Source organism: Alligator mississippiensis, chromosome 6, assembly GCF_030867095.1.
Source record: "Alligator mississippiensis isolate rAllMis1 chromosome 6, rAllMis1, whole genome shotgun sequence".
NCBI lineage: Eukaryota > Metazoa > Chordata > Crocodylia > Alligatoridae > Alligator > Alligator mississippiensis.
In genome coordinates this window covers 94,915,184-94,936,124 of record NC_081829.1, presented here as the reverse complement: position 1 = coordinate 94,936,124, position 20,941 = coordinate 94,915,184, and the positions used below count along the sequence as shown (strand labels likewise).

The following is a 20,941-nucleotide window of genomic DNA, read 5'->3' as shown; positions in this document are numbered from 1 at the left end:
ACTCCTTTCAGAGGTTTTTATTCAGTAAGGATGCCACAGGAAAATAAAGATGCCGACTCGGGGTTTCTTGGAGACCCCTGTATACAGTATGCTGTGAAAGGTTAGCAGAACACGTGCTCTACCCGAGATACTAAGAAATAACTGCAATGGGAAGAGACTACTGCTACGCTGCAAATTTGAGAGGCTTGTAAGCTTGGCTCAGGAACGTATGCTCCAACGTTTTGCCTTCCATTGGAGAAAGAAAAGCTTCTGGAAGAAAGTTTTGACTTTTGTAAAACTTTTTTTCCCCAGCCAGGCTTGACAGATGGCAAGCAGTGCCGCACTACAGCAATGTATCATCACCTCCTGGGGTCCGTGGCGTCAATTAAGCTTTAGCGAGGAATGAGCTCGGATTCTTGACGCTCTTCCGAAGGGAGAGCTCTGTGAATTATGGAAACCAAGCATTGCTATTTTAATCATTTTAATGAGACTGGCAGCTCCTCCGTAGAATTGTGCAAGTGCTTTGCTGAGTCTTCTCTGAACGGTGTCGAAAGGCAGAACTTGCTTGGCCGGAGTGGGTGGGTTGCGTACTGAGAATCGCAGTTCTTTCTCCATCTAGTGTCAAAACGGCGGGAAGAATTTCCAAAGCAATAAGTTTCTACTTAAGGACATGAAAGCAAAGATGAGTGAATGCACATTGTGATCTGCTGTAACTAGTGCGAACCGTCTAACACTAATACTTGATGTTGTTCGGCGACACTATTGACTTACGACTTCTAAAGCCATCCTTCAATCACATTTCAAATCTCAGGTAGTTTAGAAAAATAATTGCGAGAGCTGACTGCCCAAAGCAAGCAACTTTTATGAAAGATCTGAAACAAACCTAATGGTGGGAATTAAGTTAATGAATAATTAATGCTATGTTCATTTGTAATGCACCCAAACTATTATTTTATAAAATCTCTCTCTCTCTGATATTTATACCTCTCTATATAGGTGTATTATATATATCTTACTAATAAGATATAGCTCTCATTTAAATACGTCTGTCGAAAAAATTGAAAAAGAAACCAGATTTGGAAAGAAAATAAACATAGGAAATTGAAAATCCTATTTATATCCCTTCATAGTAAGCTTAGTCAAAGGAATGACTGGTGTATATGATGAATAAATTAAATTGCTGTTCCTACGTGTTATCCCCTTTCTAATGCTAACGTTTAGTTCTAGTGTAGTTATAGCAAACCATCCCTTGTGAAACAGGGCCATGAAAACACATGTATGCACTGCAGCATCTACGGAAAGAGATGCACTGATGTGGTCTCCACATGTAGTAAGTGCTGATTATATGTTTGCAGGTACTCATTAAAGTGTGCTGTATTACTACCTGCCATTTTGCTACACTCCTACAACAGCAGCAGCGTGACGGCGTAAAGAAGTGACACATTGCTCGTCAGCTGGGTGTACGTTCCCACATGGTCGACAGAAAACACCTCGTTGCAAACCTCCAGTTAATGTTAACGAGAGGCACGTGGTAAAGGCCGCATGCACAGCGCAGCAGAATGACCCACTGCTCTTTCCTGAGTATCACTAGTCACTCTTTTTTTTTTTCAATACAAATATGATAATTATTTTTAAAGCCTGTGTTGCTGGGTGAAACATTGCTGTGACCTTTATTTGCACAAATAGTATTTTAATCTTCCAGTGACCAAATTGAGGGCAGCCCCTTGTGTCTGCATGCTGCTGTACAGACTCCAGCCACGTGGAATTCATTCCAAGACTTGGAGCCAAACTGTCCATTAACAGTCCCCACGGGGAAATGAATTAGGTACAGTGTAAAATGTCACAGTAATGTGCACTCACCCAGGGGGCTGGACTGTCCCACTCTACTGAAGGCTGGCTCGCATATAAATACTAGTTTACCTGCTATAGCTCTGGCTAACAAAGGTATTTCTACTGCTTCAGCAGTAGAAACTCCTGCTTCGAGATCCAGGGGGTCTTGATTCCAGCGAGCCATCCAGGGGCGAGGTGTTATAGGTGGGGTGCGGGTTATATCTACATCATCATGTTCGCCTGACATGATGTAAAGCAGCTTTGATATATGCCTATGATGATTTGGAGACATTTATCTACATAAGGCTCATTAATTCTCATCAGCGTTATGAAACGCAACCATTGCCATCTTCCACAATGTGCTGTCTGCTCTGCGTTCGACCGGGGACAGCGTTGGGCTTTAATGGCTATCTCTTCCGGTGGAAAAGCTTTAAAAATTTAGGCTGCTGGCAGACATGAAAAAAGACAAAAACCCAGCACTCTATCAGAAGAGAAAGCACGTTAGTTTGACCCAGGTCCCCAGTGTCTGTATAAATCGGGCGCTTCAGTGGGGTTTGTTGGCGCTTTGATCTCAAGCTAATTCAATCAGCTATTAGATAACAGTGCCAACAAGCCGCACTGAAGTGCCCGATCTATAGAGATGTTGGGCGAGCTAAGTCAAACTAATGCCCTGTCTCTTCTGGGTATGTGCTGTGCTTGGCACAAGGGTGTGCCAAGCTGAAAGTAAAGTGCCATTTCAGGGTTTTTTTTCATGTCTGTACGCAGGCCTGGATTTCACCCATCTTTCTGCAGGGGCTGGAGTCTGGAAAGTGAAAAAAATCCCCAAAAGAGAACAAAGGAATTGAGGTGCTTCACTATACAGGTGTGAATTTATGGTGGAGAATGAAGAAAAACAGCAACGTTCCCTTTAGGGGAAGGGCACTCCCAGATGCTTTTGGCCTGGTTTTCATAGGTACTCACTCAGTGTTGCCAATTCTTGTAATATCCACATTTTAACTTCAAGTTCCAGCCTTGTGATCGTATGATTAAGTGAGACTGTTTCTGTCTCTCCCAGTTGCACGAAGAGGCTTTAAAATATGACCTGTGTGCGCCTATAAAAGCTCCCAAAACAGAAGACCAATAAAAAAGAACAGTAAATGTATTGTTCTTCAACCTCATGATTTTTCAGCCAGTCTCTTGCTATTTGTGGCTGGACACATGCTTTTTTGAACATCGGTGCTGAGTCCTCCACTCTACTCAACTCTAGTAACAGAGGAGGAAGTCTTCTGGTAATCAATCACAGTTACGGCCATGCAAACTAATGTACCCTGAAAGGCAGATGTGGAACACTATTTTAAATTAACCTACCAGGATGATAGAAAAGGGTAAAGGCAGTTTTTCTATCCAGACTCCTGAGAGGAAAAGGGAAGATTAGACTTGAAGAGGGAAAGGTTGGAGAATCAGAGAAGTAAAAAATTCCACTGGAATATTTCTAGGTGCTCTATGCTGGAAAGGACTCCATGTACCAAACAGCATGACCTGTACTGCCCACACCTTATGGGATACTTTGCTTTTGAGTATTTCCCTCTGCTATTTTAAGTCACCATTGAGTCTAGATGGTGTTTAGAGCTGCTTCTTTCCTATAGCATCAACTTCCAAACCTGTGCACCACTGTCTCGTATTAACACTCAGTGTCCAGATGTCATGTACCCCGTCTGGGCATTTGTAAAGATTGCAGCTTTCAATTAAGTGCTGTGCTGTTTGTTGGACACTGCATTCACGCTGGGGGCTGTCCAAGTCGTTCATTTTGGTAAGTGTTGTTTCAAAGGGTCTGTGTCTAGATCTCCGTCTGTTCAGCTTGACCCATGCTTCTCTGTCAAGGTCATGCCCAATGTGGGACTTGTTTGGGGTTGGTATAAAATGCTGTAGGGATAGGCTTGACCTTTCCCAGCCGTCGGCCCACTCCGTGGCTGCCCATAGGTTTGGTTCAGCATCTGCAATCTCTTTCCGGAGCTCGTGGGCTTCATGTAAAAATGGTTTACGACTTTTAAGCCTCCATCTTTTTGGGTCTTCAGTTAACAGTTGATGGAGCAAGCTGTTTTTGTCATCTCTTGCCTCTATTGCTGGTAAAGATGTTAGGGTTTGTTTTCTTATACCACTTGGTCTAATGCCCAAGAGTACAGGGAATACATCTGTATGTAAGCTGTGCAGCCTATTATGAGTCTCGGTGCACTGTTAAATACCGTGTCCAGCTTTTGTGTGTGACAACTTCTGGACCATCCAGGAGCACAATATTCTGCTGGGGCAAAAACCATTGCAAGTGGAGGGGTTTTGAGCACTTTGAAGTTGGCACCCCATGTCCTGCTGGCTAAACATCTTAAGGCAGCTACCCATGCAGAGACTTTACTGCTGACCTTCTGAATGTGATGTCTATAGGTGAGGGAATGGTCTAATGCGACTGCTAGGTAGGTTGGGGTAGGCTCCTTGCCTACTCTGATACTCACCGTGCTCTTGGCTCAACCGGTTGCCCAGGTGGAAGAGTGAAGATACTGATTTATTGATGCCCGACTTTAAGCACCACTTGTGGAGATAGTCAGCAATAAGTTCCATGTCACTTTGTGTTTCAAGCTGATCAATGTTTTTTAAATGTCAAAATGTTACTGAAATGCGAAAATCAAAAAAAAATACTGATTGACATTTTAAAAAAACAAACTGCTTTCATGATCAACAATCCTGCAATTTTGGTCAATTTGGGTTTTTTGGGGGGAAACCAGGGATTCCCCTCCCCTTCACTCCTCTTTTTTTCCAACTAGTCATAGTTGAGTGCGATCTATTGGATCAGTTGTGGGTTGGGAAGCAAGATACTGGCCCTGAATTTGGACAAATCCCCTAAACTCTCTAATTCATATCACCTTTCTGTAGAAACAAAACTAAGTACTTGTACCTATCTACCTCAAAATGTTGCTCATTGAACTGGATAATGTCTTCAAAACACGTTAAGGTCCTAAAATGAGAAGCGCTTCAGAACTGCAATTTTAGGAAAGTATTTTTTTTTTCTTCCAAGTTCTTTTAAATTCAACTGTGTCATTCAGAAGTGCTGGATATGTTATTTTCTCCTCCTGTAATTGTTCAGCAGAATGATTCATTCAACATGTACTGTTTATTGTGCAATGTGTTGTATTTTATGTAGAGGCAGCAATAAACAATTTGTCTAAAGGTAGAAGCAAAATGTATTATAACACCACTCCAATGGATAATATTCACTAACAAACATTTTATCAAAGGGCAGGTAAGGTGGCTGGGGCACTGGGGATGCCGACATTAAACAGAGGAAGTAATTCACTGATCTATTATTCTGAGAGAGACAGGAACCAGGCAATTATGTTCTGAATGATTTTTTTTATTAACTATAAAGGGGATAGCTACAGGGCTTCTATTATACATATAAACTAATTTTGGTAGGATTTACGTTTGTTGGAACACTGTCCAGCTGAAAAATCTCATTTCCTCTTCATAACTTTGCCTTTACTGTTATCACAATTAACACCCACAATTTCTATAATGAAAAGAGATTAAAAGACAAAATTTTTTCTCTCTCTTCAATTTGTTTATTTTGTGCATTTGACAGCAGCTTCTGGAATTAATCATGTGCTCCTTTGGAGATAAAGGAGTAGATACAGACTCAGGCTAATCTTTGCTGGCCTATTATTTCTCGCAGAATGTGCACATCATTCCTGTTATTGTCTTGAACAAAGACGGAGCAATAGCAAAAACTGCAGCAAAGCCAAGTCTACTAGTCCCGTACAGAGATCCATTTTCAGAACTCCGGTAAAAGCTAATCAGTCGGTCCGGTCATCTCAAACATCAAAGGTGACTGCTTTCAGCTCTGTGCCTTAACCCCAAACAGGAGGATTTTATTTTCTAAGCATGTCTTTGAACTGTCATTCAAAACGTCCAGGAGTTAGTGGATCATATTCTCCATTGCTGCATGAGAAGATGGGTGAGTAGCACTGCTAGAGCAGTTCCTTTGCCAGCTTTCTCCAAGGTGATTAAGTAAGGGATTAAGGAGGTCATCATGATAAAGGTTTAACTACACCTGAGTGATGCCTACCTGCTGCATGGACTCCTGAAGTTATTAGCAGCCGACTCAGGTTAGGTTGTATTAATTCATGTCAAAGAACCTGATCCATCTTGCAACCAGCCCAGGATCAAGGGAATGCAAAGGTTTAGCTTTATTTTATCCCCATGCCTGTATGCACACTCACTCACTCTGCCCTGAATTATATGAGGACCTGGCCTGGGTGCTTAAAGGTGTAGATGCCTATACTATACTAGTATAGTATAGTACTACTAGTATAGTACTACTACTACTACTATACTAGTAGTACTATACTAATATATAGCTCATGCCATGAGCTATAGTATATAGCTACCTCCACCCATCATTTAGGAACCACTGGCAACTCCTCACCACTGAGCTAACTGGATCACTTAGCTCATGTCGTACCTAATCTCCAGGCTGTCTCTCAAACAAGGCATTTTCTTGCCTATCTTTCTTCTGTTGAAGCTGTTGTTTTTTCACAAAACAATTAAATATTCATGGAGAAGAAAACTGGGGAGAGAATGATCGTATAGCTTAATGGTTAGGAGGAGGAAAGAGACGCACGTTTCTGCCCCAATGAATGCTGAATATACAATACTAAAACCTTCACTGAAGACTGAAACCCAGGTCTCCCCCGTTTTAAGTGCATGTTCTAACTCAGTGGTTCTTCATCTTTTTTAGACTGGAGACACCCCTGGGTAAAATCTAAACATCCCTTGAAAAATGCCTGCTCTTAGTTCTTACTACAAAAAAAGTAATTGAGCATTTTATCTTATTTTATTTTATTTTTTGGAAACTGCTCAGCAAGACCACAGCTATGGATTTCTATTTGAAATCTCTGTGTTTATCTTGTGAATTGTGTTTGCACACGTATCAGTGCTAATATTATGTGGCATACCATGGCACCCTTGAAAGGATCCCAAGGCACCTGAGGTTGCCATAGCCATGGTTGAGAATCACTGTACTAACGAACCTCTGAGGTACAGTCATGTTTTGTCTCTCTGGCCTGAAAATGATCAACTATGTCTTGAAAAGTAGAACAGCTTCAAAGTGAGAGACTGAGGGCAACCATTCTAGAATAATTTATAGTTAGCCGGGAAATGCAGGTTTAAAGCCCTTCAAACAGAGGAAGAACTTGACCCAAATCTTCCAAGGTGGAGCAGCAGCAGCCTTACTTGCTCCAGCTCATAGGTGTATTCAGAAAGTGCCTGTTGTATCGAACCCTGCAGGAAAATTAGACAGAGAAATGCCTCATCTGTGGATCATGGCGGGGCTTAGGGAACTAGCTACTCTGTGGGCACATCTACAAGTTCATTAATGCGCATTAAGTTAGTACCTGTCGTCAGTAAGTTATTACAGGTACTAACTTAAAGCATCATAATCAGCACTACTGTGCATTAGTGCAGATGAATGCTTTTTATATGACGCTTAATGCCCATTGGACTAAAGCTACTGCGCATTAACGGAAATGAATGTTTTCTGCGTGACGCTGAATGCGCATTGGACTAAAGCTACTGCACATTATTAGCCCATTAGCACGATTTTTGCCAGCTGTGCTAACGTGCAGTAGAATTAGTCCAATGGGCATTAAGCGTCTTGTGTAGATGCACCCAGCATTGTCAGGACTTAGTGCTCTTGAACACGCCCAGAAGCAGATCTTCCTGGCAGTGGCAACAGCCGATCCCTGGCGGGGATCAGCTGTCTTGGGGCAGCAACAGTCGATCAGATGAGTTTGCTGGGCTCGCGGACCAGCTTCCCTGGGGCCAGAATGGGAAGTAAAAAATAGCCGCTACAGACCCCTGGCTGGAAAGCATGCCTTCGAGGTGACTTTTTCATGTTGCAGCCAGGGGGGGTTTGCACGTGCGCATCCCCACCAGCGCTCTGCTTTTGTAGAGTACACACCAACTGCTGCAGCTTCCTTAGCCTGACGAAGGGTTTTTGAACCCGAAAGCATGCTTAATAACTATTCTCCAACCATTTAGGTTGGTCTAATAAAAGATATCAAATTCACCCAAGGAACCTTGTCTGCCTATATCCTTAGACCAACACGGCTACAACCTAAACCCCTACAAAATACGGAGGCACTTTATTGCCCCACAGATAAACGTGAGCACACAGCCTTAGAAAGACAGCTGCCTGCAAATATTATTTCTAAGTTCTCTCTTTCTCTTCTTCTTTTTTTTTTTAGGTATCGCTGTTCGAATTTGTGAGAGTATCACGTCAATCGTTGCTGCCTCAATAGGGGATGTCGGGGTTAGAAAACACCGCCTAGCACGCAGGCAGGCTTTTCTCCCGGGGAAATCTGAACGATTTAGCGCGCGAAGGTGAGCCCCTGAGGCCCAGGTAATATTGCACCTAGTTGCTCTCGAAGGATTTAGCTTTCATGCATCCAAATTGGGCGTGGGGCTCCGGAGGGCTCTCCGATTTCGGCCAAGAAGTCACTGCTCATCGTTCACGGTCCATCCTCTCTCCTTCCCCTGCGCGCCGGTTGTCTCCACGGGCGCCCGGCGCCCTCCATCGGGGCCCGCTCGACCTGGATCGATCCCGGGAGGTTTCCCAAACGCCGATGCAAAACGTGGACGCGCGCATCTGTCATTTGGGGCCTAGCCTCGACGTCAGGCAGGCAAAGGCACGCGAGTCTTGCGTTGAAAAAAAGCCCGCCGTGCGCACGCATGCATCCGGATTCAATAATTTAATATTTATTTTCTCGTTTCTCTCCAGGAGGGCGGTCTCTAATCGCCGGAGATGCCAGGGAGGGTTGACAGCCCCAGGGTTGCGAGGGTGCGCACCCCAGGCCCTCGGGCCCTGCGAAGAGGGAGCAGGAGCTTGGGGATGCTCCTAGGTCTGTTGCCATGGCAACAGGGCATCCCTCACCCCCCCCCAGGCCCCGCCCCTCTCCTTCCTGCGGCCTCGCTCTGGCCGCTCTCGCCTTTGGCGCCTAACCCGCCCTCCCGTGGGCGGAACCACTTCTCCCAGCGTGGGGGGGGTGGGGAGCCCGTCCGCGCGCGGCATTGTGGGCGCTACTCGAGAGCCTTCTACTGGCGTCCCCCCCACCGCCCCCACCGAGTGGTGCGCGCCGAGCGGGAGCGGGAGGCGGCGCCGCCGCCATTTTGTCGGTGTGAGGGGCCGGCGGGGCAGGCCCGGAGCGCGGCCGTGAGGCGGGGCGGCGGCCTCCCACCCCTGCGGGCGACATGTACATCAAGCAGGTGAGGCCCGGGCCCTGCCCCGCCGGCATCGGGGCGTCGGGCGTGCTGCCCGGACCCCCTCACGGCGGGGCCGGGCCTCCCCCACTGGTCACAATGCGCTCCCCGCGGTTGTGCGCGGCTCGTGTGTGGAGTACGTCGGTCCGCGGGCCCCGCCGCCGGACGCGCGTGTGCATGTGCCGCTCGGCCTCGTGCGCGCGTCCACACCTGTGTCTGCACACACGCACACCCCTACCCCTACATACTATGTACACATCTCTCCATCTCTGTCCATAGATGGGAAGTTGTACACACACTAATACACACAGATGTCCGTTCCCCTCTGTGTGTGTGTGTGTGATTTTTAAATTTGCTACCGACTCGTTGCATTGTATGACCCTTATTCTATTAATGAAACAAATAATGGCACTGTTTTATTACAAAAATATAATTTGAGTTGTAGTTGTACACGTCGGGGCTAGAGCGGGGGTCCCCAACCCCCGCCCCGGGCCGGGCCGGGTTGGCCGCCGGACCAGAAGCGACTGCAGACCGGCAGTCAAATTGCGGCCGAAAGGAAATCAGGTCAGAGATATGACTAGAAGCAAACTCTTTCCTGAAGCTTGAAGGGAAAGGCGGGCAACGCTGGTTGGAGGTAGCAACGATCGGACTGCGGAGGATTTTGGCGATGAAACGACCGTTTTAGAGGACACTGGTGACAAAGCCTTATTCTCAGACTGACCGATGTGGTCTTTATACACCTGCAAGTGCCACAGCGCCGGGTACTTGCATGTGTCAAATGCCCAGAGAGCCAGGATCAGAAAAAAATTCGAGATGGCAAACAGCCAGCTTAATTAATGTGATTGAAGTAAATGTTTCTGACTATTCGCAGTTTTCAAATGGCTTCAAAAAATGAAATCGCTGTCACGTGTGGATTATTGCATTTCATCCAGGTGTGCTAGACTGACGGTGAACTCACGTGTGTGACTGAGCGTGTAGGGCTGTCCAGTGAAGAATTCGATGTAGGCTCCTCTTGTCTGAAGGCAAAGAAAGAGGTCCTGGCATTGTAAGGTCGCTGGCCGTTCGGAAGTGCTTGGCAAAACCCGTTCTTTTAGGGAAGCTGTTCAAGTAAATAGTTGGTTCGTGCGGAGAGATTTCCCTTCCCGTTTCTGAAATTTTCGTTTTTGAGGGAAGATCATTTACTAAACAAATCAACAGAATCTGGAATTCTTTTTTTCCTTGTAATCCAGGTGTTTTATTTGTAGACATGGATAAATAGGGTACATATGTTGCAGTGATTATTTTGGTGGCAAAGAGTGACGATTTTATGCCCATGCTTAATATTTTAGTCCTGCCAATTATCTTGGAAATAATGAAATCAGCATAGCACCAACATCTGTGATCATTAGAAAAGTGTACATTTTGTCCGTCTATCTTATCTGTCTGAGAGATCGCAGAAGTAGGTTGTTCTGGGCAATTTCCCACTTACTCTGGGGGATCTCGTGTAAGAGCTCTGTTCTGTTGCATCTCTGCGAGTTTGTTAGCTTGGTGGCATTGGTTATGGTGTTTTAGCAAGGCAGGGAATCTTAGCTGTGTATTAGGGATGTCAGTACTGTTTAAAAATATGTATTTAAGGTCCTCTAGTTATATTGGTTAAGTGGTTAGCCAATAGTACGTGTACCTATTTAGTGAGCTCTGGCAGGAACAGTCCCCACCCCTTATTTTCATCGTGTGCCCAGCGCTGTGCGGCCCCAGGTCAGTAGTGCGGAGCTGCGGGTGTGGGCCAGTGGGTGTGGCTCAGTCACTAAGGGATTGTAAGGCTTCTCCTCGTCCCCAGGGGCTGGGGCCAGGGCTACATCCCACTGCCATGGGAGAACAGGTGCAGAGCCCCCTACGGAGGTCAGGTAGGACTTTCCCATGGTAGCCGCAGCAGCAAGACTGGGCAGCAAGTGGGTCTGCTTAACCCCCCTGCAGCAGTGGGGCCTGGGAAGGGTGACAGGCTCCCTGTGCCTCCTGCCACAGCCTGGACCTGGAAGGTTCCTCCGCATTGCTGGGTGCTTCCCAGTTTGCCCCAGGAGAAGTGGGGGAGAGGGGGTGTCTGGTCCTGCTGCCCGCATTGCGTCCTTCCCCCTCCCACCATTGGTGCTGAAGCCACCTGGGACCTGGACCAGCCCTAGCCCTAAGGCAGGGCTGAGGGTGTAGCTGGCTCAGCTTGAGTAGTTGCCCTGGCAGCTGCAGCAGGCTGTGTTGGGTCTGAGGGATCACTGCTGGGCCCTAGTGCAGTGAGCATGGCCCCAGGGCATTCCTGAGGGGCAGTGGCACAGCAGGGCTCTCCGTTATGGCTGCAACAGTGGCTTCCCAGGCTGGAGCTGCTGTTCTGCCAGGACCCCTAAGGAACACCCTGGGGCTGTGCACCACGTGAGGGACCGGCAACCCCTCATACCGAGCACTGCCAGCTCCAGCTGCCACGGCACCTCGTTGGGCCAAGCCAGATGCCCTCAGCTGTGAGGTGGGGGCTCCAATCCAACTGCCCCACCCTCCAGCGCTGGCTGAAAAAACCCCAGACCAAACTCCCATCATTTTCTTCCCTCCCTGCTCCCCCTCCCCCTCCCCCTGCTCATGACACATGCAGACAGAGGTAAATGAAGGTGATCCATTTTGGAGTGTCTTCATCTGAACCCTCATGCGATGAGGTCTCAGGTTGTTGTGGAATCAGGCCCTTTTAAAGCTCTCTGCAGCCATGCACTTATGTTTGGTCGTGGCTGTAGATCACTTTCCGGGGGCCAAATCAAGTGAAAATTGTCACTTCTGTCTGTGCCATGAGAGAGGAGGAAGTGGCACACATTTTGTTTACCATGAATGAAGGGCATGCATGCTGTTTCTTAAAGATTGCAGCCTGGTGATCAGCTGTCTAGGGGGTGGGGGGGAGGGGAAAGAAAATTGGTGGCTAAGACAGCTGCAGTTGCCAGTACTGATCTGATTTATTTTACAAATGATTGCAGGCAGATGTATGTAGTATCTAACAGGGGTAAAATTATTTGATTTCTGAGTAAAGTGTTGATGCATTTAACTAACAACAACCTCTTAAATCCTGTATGCGTTTTGCTGATTGCCGTATGCTGCTTCCCTTTGTACAATAACAATGGAATTATAACGGGGTGAAGGATCCAAAATGACAGGATGTAAACCAGTTTTCCATGATATAACTCAGTTTGTTAATTCATTCTTTTACCCCCTTAACAAGCACCAAACTTTTAGGGAATGATTTGTGGTGTCCTCCTCTTCCTTCCCCATTTGTTTGAGGCTTGGCTATTTAGACTGATCTTTCTGAGGCAGGGAGCATCTTCTGTCAGGTTTGTAAGATGCCTAGCATAATGGGGCCTTCTGACATTAATGGAATACAAATAATACATGAACCTAGAAGTATTCATTATGTCTACGGGTGTTATTTTAGGAACCAAATGTAAGATTTGGAGTAAAGGGAAAAAAAGTACTGGCATATGTAGCCAAACCAGTAGCTCATGGTGAGAGTAGGCTTTCTTTTTTTTAGTGGACTTGATCAGAGCAGCAAATCTGAAAGAAAAGAGACCAAATATATTGTGAATAAGACACATTCAGTTACATTACAATCTAAAAACTGGTAAATATGAAAATTACCTGAAACAGCTTAGATGCTCTTTTTTAATGTTTTAAATGTTTTTATCCATCAGGTGATCATCCAGGGGTTTCGAAGTTACAGAGATCAGACAATTGTGGATCCTTTCAGTTCGAAGCATAACGTCATAGGTGAGTTCTTCTAGTATACGTACAACAGTATGAAATAACATTGTGTCATTATTTTATTAAGATTCAGATTAGAGGTCTTTGATTTTTTTGATAGCCTTTCAAATGTCAGACACTTGAGTACACTTAAAATTTGAAACTTCTCTGAAGTTGTGTTTTGTGGTGTATTACAGGACACCTTCTTCTTGTACCATATAGGAAAATAATTGCTTTCAGAAATCATTCAGTACTAAGATAGTTGCCAAAATGACAGCATCTTCTAAGGTTCTAGTCTTGCAGCGATCCTCTGTTTTAGCATACCTCCTCACCTGTCCCAAGACCCGTTGCGGTCAGGGAAGCCCTACGAATGTGTGGGGCTCTGCGTACATAGAGCTTGTTGCAGAACCATGGCGGTAGAATATATGAAAGAGCTAGAGCCTGGACATCTTTCAGAAGTACTGGAAGAGCATTTCTAACTGGGGAGGAATTTAACAACCAAAGCTAGGCTAAGATGTTGTTTCATGGATCTCAGTTTTATTTTAATGCTTGTAGTTTTATGCTAGTTGCCTTCTTAAGTTCTATTTTGCTTACTGTAAGCTGTCCTCAGTATATCAATATATATATTGGATGTCAAGTGATACTTAATGAAATTCACTGCGACTCCTAACGTATCTTAGTACTGCTATATATTTTGTTACTTAAAACTGACTTTAAAGAAATATATAAAAAGTAGCATTTTGTTATAACAGTATTTGATACTTTGTATTAAAATGTCAAACTGCAACATCCAACAAAATTTGCATGATTGTTAACTGTATCATTAAACTGTCAATTAATGCACATATTCCAAAGAGATGCAAATAGCATGTTCTTCCAATTACCAAGTGATCTTGTTTATTTCCTCCAAAAGAACTGTCTCCATTGCAAGGGTTTACTTATACAGGGTCAACTTGAATCAGGCCCTGACAATATATTGATATTTGTACTTGCAGCAGTGTTCTGAATATAGTAATACCAAATCAGACTTTAAAAAAAAATTGTATTTTCTATTTTAGGGGTTTTTTTTAGGGCATTTAACCTTTGTCTTTTCCTTGACTACTTGATTCTCCTATAGGATTTTATAAAAGCAGTAGTATTAACTTGCATTGGAAACAGATTTTTGGGTTTTTTTAACCGGCCTTTTTCAGTCAAACCACAATTGTATTAATTATTTACAGTTAACTGTATAAGATTGTGGCTTGATAGGCAAATGTATCTTTTAAATGTGGTTGGCTTTGATTGCTAAGCACATTGGCTTCCTTGAAAGAATCATTGGGTAGCCGGCAATGATCTCATTCTGTTTTCAAGGAACTAATTTTATACAATTAAAGTAGTGTATTTGAAATCCTAATTCAGATTGAAATATTTTAGCAGTTCTGCTGCCATATATGTTGCTGCTTTTCTGCTGGGTTATTTATAATAAAAATCAGTTTGACTTACCTGTCTCCAAAGTAAAATTTCCAAAGCATGGTTATGGCTCTGGGATTGGATTGTCTTTATCTAGTTGAACCCTAAATGTATGAGTTTATGTTCATTTGTGATCATGTTAAACAGGAACATTTGATCTTAACTTTATGTTCACATGCTTTTAAGCCTATTATAAATAGATGCTGAAGCACACTAATTTGACACACAGTGAGAGAAGATAAAATATTCTGATATAGGTTTTGTAAATCCCAGGCGTGTATGAGGGGAGAGGGGCAGGGCGGGATATTAGGCAGGAGGCCCATTCTCTCTTGCTCTGGTAATGACTTGTTTAAATTTGGAGTCTTTAATTTTGTAAACAGAATTTTAAAATGTTATTGCTGCTAAATTTGTTTTACTTCAGCTTTTAAAAATCTGTAACTTAACTTTCATATTTAGTGGGAAGAAATGGATCTGGAAAAAGTAACTTTTTCTATGGTGAGTAGCTTTTTTTCTTCTTTTTTAATAAATAAAAACAGTTGCTTTTTCTAAAATTTTTTTGCCTAATGTTATGACACACCTGTTAGATGATTAAAGAACTATAGGTGTTTTTTATAGTTTTTACTTTATGCATTTAATTACACTAAGAGAATAAATTCCCTTGTCTATGTAGATCTCTTATACTTGAAAAAGGGCCAAGAAAGCTTTAAAAATAAATAAGTGGTGGAAAACTGAAAAGCAGATGTAGGACTTTGTAACTGTTTGATACCCTTTTTTCACCTTTGCAATTCACTGTGTCACATAAAAACAAACTCCAGAATATTTCATGTGGCATCAGGTTGCTTTTCTATGGACCTTTGAAGGCTTTGTTTCTTCCCTAGCCTTCCCTTATGCTAGTTTTGACTGTAACTTGTGGGTCTGACAATGTAGGGCACCTTCCATACTGTCACTTCTGCTTTCTCAAATTTCTATATTGCAATAAGCTTTTTTTAAAAAAACATTCGTTTACTTTTTAACTTCTAGACTTTTAACGTTCATTAATTGAGAAAGATGTAATGTTTCTGTGTTACAGTAATATACTTTTTTTTTTTTAAGTGTACCTGCTAGCTGTGTACTGTTCATAAAAGAAAACATACTTTTTTGTACCTTTTTATTGTAGCAATTCAGTTCGTCCTCAGTGATGAGTTTAGTCACCTTCGCCCAGAACAGAGACTGGCTTTATTGCATGTAAGTGAAAATACTTAAAAAAAACAAAGGCAAAAACATGATAGTAAGGAATGCTGTTACAAAGTGTTCAATGTATTGAAATGTGAGTCTGCCTGCTTTACCTGTGGCAAGTTAGTGTTTTTGATGTTTCGGGCATTATGCCTAGGAGGCATGCAGAAGGGTTGGCTGCAATGTTTTAAAGAATAGTTTAGACCAGTGACCTTCTTTGCTCCGTGGGCTAGATAAGTAGTGCCAGGTCAGTCCATAGCAGTCTGTCTGGGACCCAGTTCCAGCCCATGGTAGTGATCCATCTGTATGGGGCTTGGAAAGTTGGTGGCGTGATAATTGCCACTATTCTCCTGCCATCAAATTTCCAGACTTATGAGGAGTCCAACTGGATGGATGACATGGCTCCCCAGGGCTGAATCTGGCCAATGGGTTGAGGGTTGAGCACTGCTGTTTTAGACACACAATTGTCCAGAATCATTTAGGTGGGGATGACCCTGCCTTGGATGTTGGACTGAATGCCCTCCTTGGGTCCTGTCTAGCACTGCTTATCTTTGATTCTAACTAATCTTTCAACAAGAATTCTGTTTAGCAGCTTCTATTAACTTTCCATTGGACGAAAGTTGTTTTAGTATCAATTTAAATTCATTATATTGACTCTTATATGGCAAGGTAACTACCTGATTTCCCTAACAAGTAACATAAAATGATTTATATGCATCTTCATGTTGAACTAATGTTGAAAGAGTTTTTACAATTAACAGTATGGGTGCACCCATAAAGATTCTTTTTTGGCCAATACCAATGGCCAGTTATTAACCAGCCGTATTGAATGATATTGATCTGATTGCTGATATGCAGCCCAGCGGAGTCTGGCTTGTAGGTCTGGGGGTGGGGGGTGCAAATCAAGGCCCCTCACAGTGAGAGAGGGTGTGGGGCAGGGGCAGGTGTTACCCAGCTGGGGCAAGGTGTGGAATGGAGCCATGGGTGGCTCATCCAGGGACATGGGGAAGGGGGGCAGCTCCCACCACTGAGCACCCCAAGGGGAAGCATGGGGGGCATGTGCCCCCTGGATTTGTGCGTGGGCTAAGGCTGACTGCCTGCTGTGGTGTTGGAGCCAGAGGCTGTGCTGGGCTCTTCCCAACCGGGGGGATTGGGTAGGGGCTACAATTGGGGCGGGTGGCGGTGCTGGGAGGGGGGCTGTGGCCACCCCAAAATTTGCTGTAGTCCTCACTTCCAGCGCTGCCATGCTGCCCACCCACCCTGAGCAGAACCCTGGCCCAGCCCCCCTGCCGGGAAGAGGCCAGCACAGCCCTTGGCCCTGAGCCTGCAGCGGGCAGGTTGCCCTTACCCTGAGCACAGATCTGGGGGTCACATGATCTGGGGGCGCATACCGGGGTCACATCTGGGGGGGCCATGTACCTCCCCTGGGGGTGCGCAGCAGCACGAAACAGCTCCCCCCCCCCCCCCCCCCCCCCCCCCATGAGCTGCCCATGCCCATGGCTCTGTCCCACGCCTCACCTGCCCCAGCCCCACTCCCTCCCTCACCATGGGGCCCTCAGTCTGCCCCCTCCCACTTCCCCCACCCCACCCCCCACAGACGTAATGGGTGGACGCTGCTCTCCAAGCTGCCGTTCTGCATTCCTGTATGCGTGCATGCTGCAGCTGCACACATGCATGTGGCATTTATTGGTGACTTTATCAGTCACATCGGGCAAAAAAAGCCGATTGCTGATAATGTCAATTTTTCTTTTATTGGTGCCGATATGATATGGACCAATATATTGGTGCGCCTCTAATTAACAGACATTTACTTACTGCTTAATGAAGTGAAACTAGAAAGATACAGTACTACAAAATAACAATATAAAGTAAAACCTTCCTTAGCAGGCACCTGACAAGCTGGCATGTTCTATTAACTGGCATGCTGGCTTGTAAGATAAAGTGAAACCAGAAGTGCCCACTGTGGCACTTCCGGTTTCTCTAAGCCCCCACGGCCTGGGGCAAAGCAGCCTGCTCTGCCAAGCCCCCACAGGCTGGGGCATAGCAGGCTACACGGGGCCTGTCTCCCTGTCCTGTGGCGCCTGCAGGAGGGTCGGCGATGCCACGGGACGGGCAGCGACACCCGGGACGCGGCGGGAGAAGCGAGAGCCCGAACAGGCAAAGACACCTGTTCAGGTCGCTCAGTTAACCGGCATATTTTGTTATCTGGCACCCCCCATTCCCCATGGGTGCCAGATAACAAAGCTTTTGCTGCAGTGCATATTTTATTTCAAAATATTGAGCAACGTCCTTTTGCTGCACTGTCAGACATTTTAGTAGTGTTTTCTGGGGAGCGCAGTCTGTGGAGGCTAGATTTATATTGGATGATACTCCTTTGGCACAGGGTGATTATTTTACATCTTATACAAATTCTGCATTGCAGGCAGAAGATACAGCATAAATTGACTTTTTGATATCTCGCTTCTATGTACACTTTTTAGAAATGTACTTTGAAGATTGTCCAATGAGACATGTGAATATACTCTTGAATCCTTGGCAGAAAAATGCCAAAAAAATCCCTAAGACTTTCCAAGCACTATTTTAAAGAAAAATATTTTCTGTTTTTAGGAAGGCACAGGACCACGCGTTATTTCGGCTTTTGTGGAAATCATTTTTGACAACTCTGACAACAGATTACCAGTAAGTGAACAAGTATACTTGTACAAAAAATCTTTTCACTTTAGATCCTTGTTGATTTCTTGTTCTCTTGTTGGTTTAATTTTCATTAATGATTCCCCTTTCGTGTTATCTAAATGCCATATACTGAAAATGAGCTTGACATTGTAGATAACTCTCACAGGTGGTTAAGTTAATCTTTTTTGTGTCTTTTTTTTTCTTTTAAGATCGATAAAGAAGAAGTGTCACTTCGCAGAGTCATTGGAGCCAAAAAGGACCAATATTTTTTAGACAAGAAAATGGTGACGTAGGTACTTTTCCTTCCCCAAAATGAGCTGACTACCCAGTATTGTAAAGTTTGGTGGAGTCGTGCAGAGCATGTTTTCAGTGTATACCTCTAACTGGATCAAGTTCCTCTTCAGTGGGTATTGGTTGTAGCTGTGCTGGTCTACGGACATGAGCAGAGAAGGTTCTTTGAGTAAATGTGATATATTTTATTAGATCAACTAAATAGTTAGAAAATTTGTTCTTTGCAAGCTTTCGGGCACAAACACCCTTCTTCAGGTGTTGGGAGAGTCTGTTGGTGTCCTGGGTGCAGCAGAAGCCAATGTGCAAAATGGAGATCTGTGAAAATACAGATGTGTGCAGTGAGGATCAGAGGCCATGGGAGATAATAGGTGAGACAGGTGTGGAGGTGAAAAGGGGGAATGTTGATCTGGTGATGGAATGTAGCTGGTAAAAAGTAGAGGTTACCTGGGGTTATCATATTGCAGGCAGGTTATAATGTGCCTTTTTAGTATCCCTTACAATTTAATTTAATGCCAATAGAGCCTGGTATCAAATAAAGATTTATTTTATAGTTTCTGTAATATTTGAACAGTGGCTGAGTTGAACTTGATTATCTGTTGACTCACCGTTAATATCTTAAATGAAAAATTGTTTATTTCTAAAACTTAGAACCATTTAATTATCTTTTCAGAAATTAAATTGGTATTGGTTTAGACATTTAAACATGTAGGAGCCATCTCCTGCTTGGAAAATTAAACTGTTAATTCTACATATACTTACTAAAAAACATAATTGTTACCACTCAAAGCCCTGGCAGACATTATAGTTATCGCACAATAATTGTGTGAAATGTAGAATAAGTTGCAACATGCCACATGTTCGGCCAATTTATGGCGTAATACAGTTGAAAACCAACCACAGAAATGTTCTATGTTTAATGTGGAACATCTTTGTGACTGGTTTGTATTGCACCTTAAATTGAATGTATGGCATTTGTCCCAGACCTGAGGCTGCCCTTTGCCTGGTTTGGATGATCAGGTATCTGTGGAGATCAAGTCCAGAGCAGCCCTTGGGTCCAGGACAGAGATGTTCATCGCCTGGATTTGCCCCAGCAGTCACGCAGGCAGGATTTGAGGAATTTTAGATGGTATGCACACACTAAACCTGTATGTAGTAATTTAGTCTTCATTTCATTCCCTTAATGGCAAGGGTCTTGCTTTCACTCCAGATTCTGTGCTGGTACGTGGTCTGAAGTCAGTGAAATTGTTTAGGGTGTAAGTCAGCACAATGTAATTCCTAGTCTTCCAGCCCCAACCTGTTATACAGTTAATGCCTTTTCCAGCAACAGATGGGATACAGGTGGATGGCATGAGTGGTGGTGTTGAAAAAAACCCTGGTACAGATTGCATATAAGAGTTTTGAAGACAGTCTTTCTATGAAGAAAATGAGTTTTGAGAGAATTTTCACAAGCATACACTTTTTTTTTTTCTCAAAACAGGTTCTAACTTACGTGTCAAGACAAAAAAGGGTACTTTGCTATCTTAGATCCAATAGAGATGGTTTGTGGGAGTGATTGTGTTAATGTTTTCTTCGTGAGATTTACTTATGGAAGATTAAATAATATAGTAAATAGCATCAGGTTTTTTTCTTTCATCTGAAATCAAGTTTCTCTGCTGGAGTTAAAGAGATCAGAGTGCAGGGATGAAACTGATCACCTGTTTATTAAAAATAAAAAGTTGACATATTTAAGTTAAATACGGATAGATTTTAGTGCTTGTGAAAGTGAGGGATGGCTGTTACTAGCTTGAGCCAGGCATGATACAGGCAACTACTATGTATTCTTTTTTTTTTTCTACAATTGTTCTTGATTTGAATTTGTTGTTATAATAGACCTTTGCTGCTTTTAACTGGCTGCTTCCAGTCTTGCCCAGTTAATGGGGCAAAGAGTTATGTGGCTAATTAGCTTACCAAAAAAGACGATGAAAACGCAACTTTCATGACCTTACCAAAATTTGCACCTTAGTCTTCAGATTTGAAAAGCTAGTGCCAGTGGTCCTTTATTTTTAGATGCAAGGCACCCATTTTTTTTCAGTCACTGTGTTAGTGCCTCAAACTACCATAGCACATTATCTGTAAAAGTTCCTTTTATGAACTGCTTTTAGAAAGGAAAAGCTAGTGTCTTGTTTAACTTCTATTTCAAGTTCTATTTTCTGGGTATGAGGCTGTTGTGCCTCTGTTGTCTCAAGCCAGAATGAAGTTATTTTTAATCTTTCACATGTAGGCTAGATCAACATTTGCTTGGGATAGTTTAGTCAGGGGGGAGCCTGAGCATTGAGTTGTACTATAACCTCCTGAGGTCTTTTCTAGCATTATTTTTAAAATTATTAAGTTTTTGTATTCAAATTGTTCAGTAAAACTCTTTGCCAGAGTTGGGAGAAAAGTATGAAGTTCTGGTATTGTAAGATTTTTGGTTTACTAAACTAGTCTATTTTAAAACGCCTGTGTTAAT

General features: G+C 43.8%; 1 protein-coding gene across 1 annotated transcript in view; it reads left to right on the top strand.

Moving 5' to 3' along the window:
* Window positions 1-8,983: 8,983 nt before the first annotated feature.
* SMC3 (structural maintenance of chromosomes 3) overlaps window positions 8,984-20,941 on the top strand; it is a 41,530-nt gene continuing 29,572 nt past the window's right edge. The window contains exons 1-6 of the mRNA XM_014594680.3: window positions 8,984-9,096; window positions 12,780-12,855; window positions 14,734-14,772; window positions 15,434-15,501; window positions 18,097-18,168; window positions 18,372-18,451. Of these exons, the coding sequence (XP_014450166.1) occupies window positions 9,082-9,096; window positions 12,780-12,855; window positions 14,734-14,772; window positions 15,434-15,501; window positions 18,097-18,168; window positions 18,372-18,451 (350 nt within the window). The 5' untranslated portion in view covers window positions 8,984-9,081. The remainder of the gene's footprint in view (window positions 9,097-12,779; window positions 12,856-14,733; window positions 14,773-15,433; window positions 15,502-18,096; window positions 18,169-18,371; window positions 18,452-20,941) is intronic.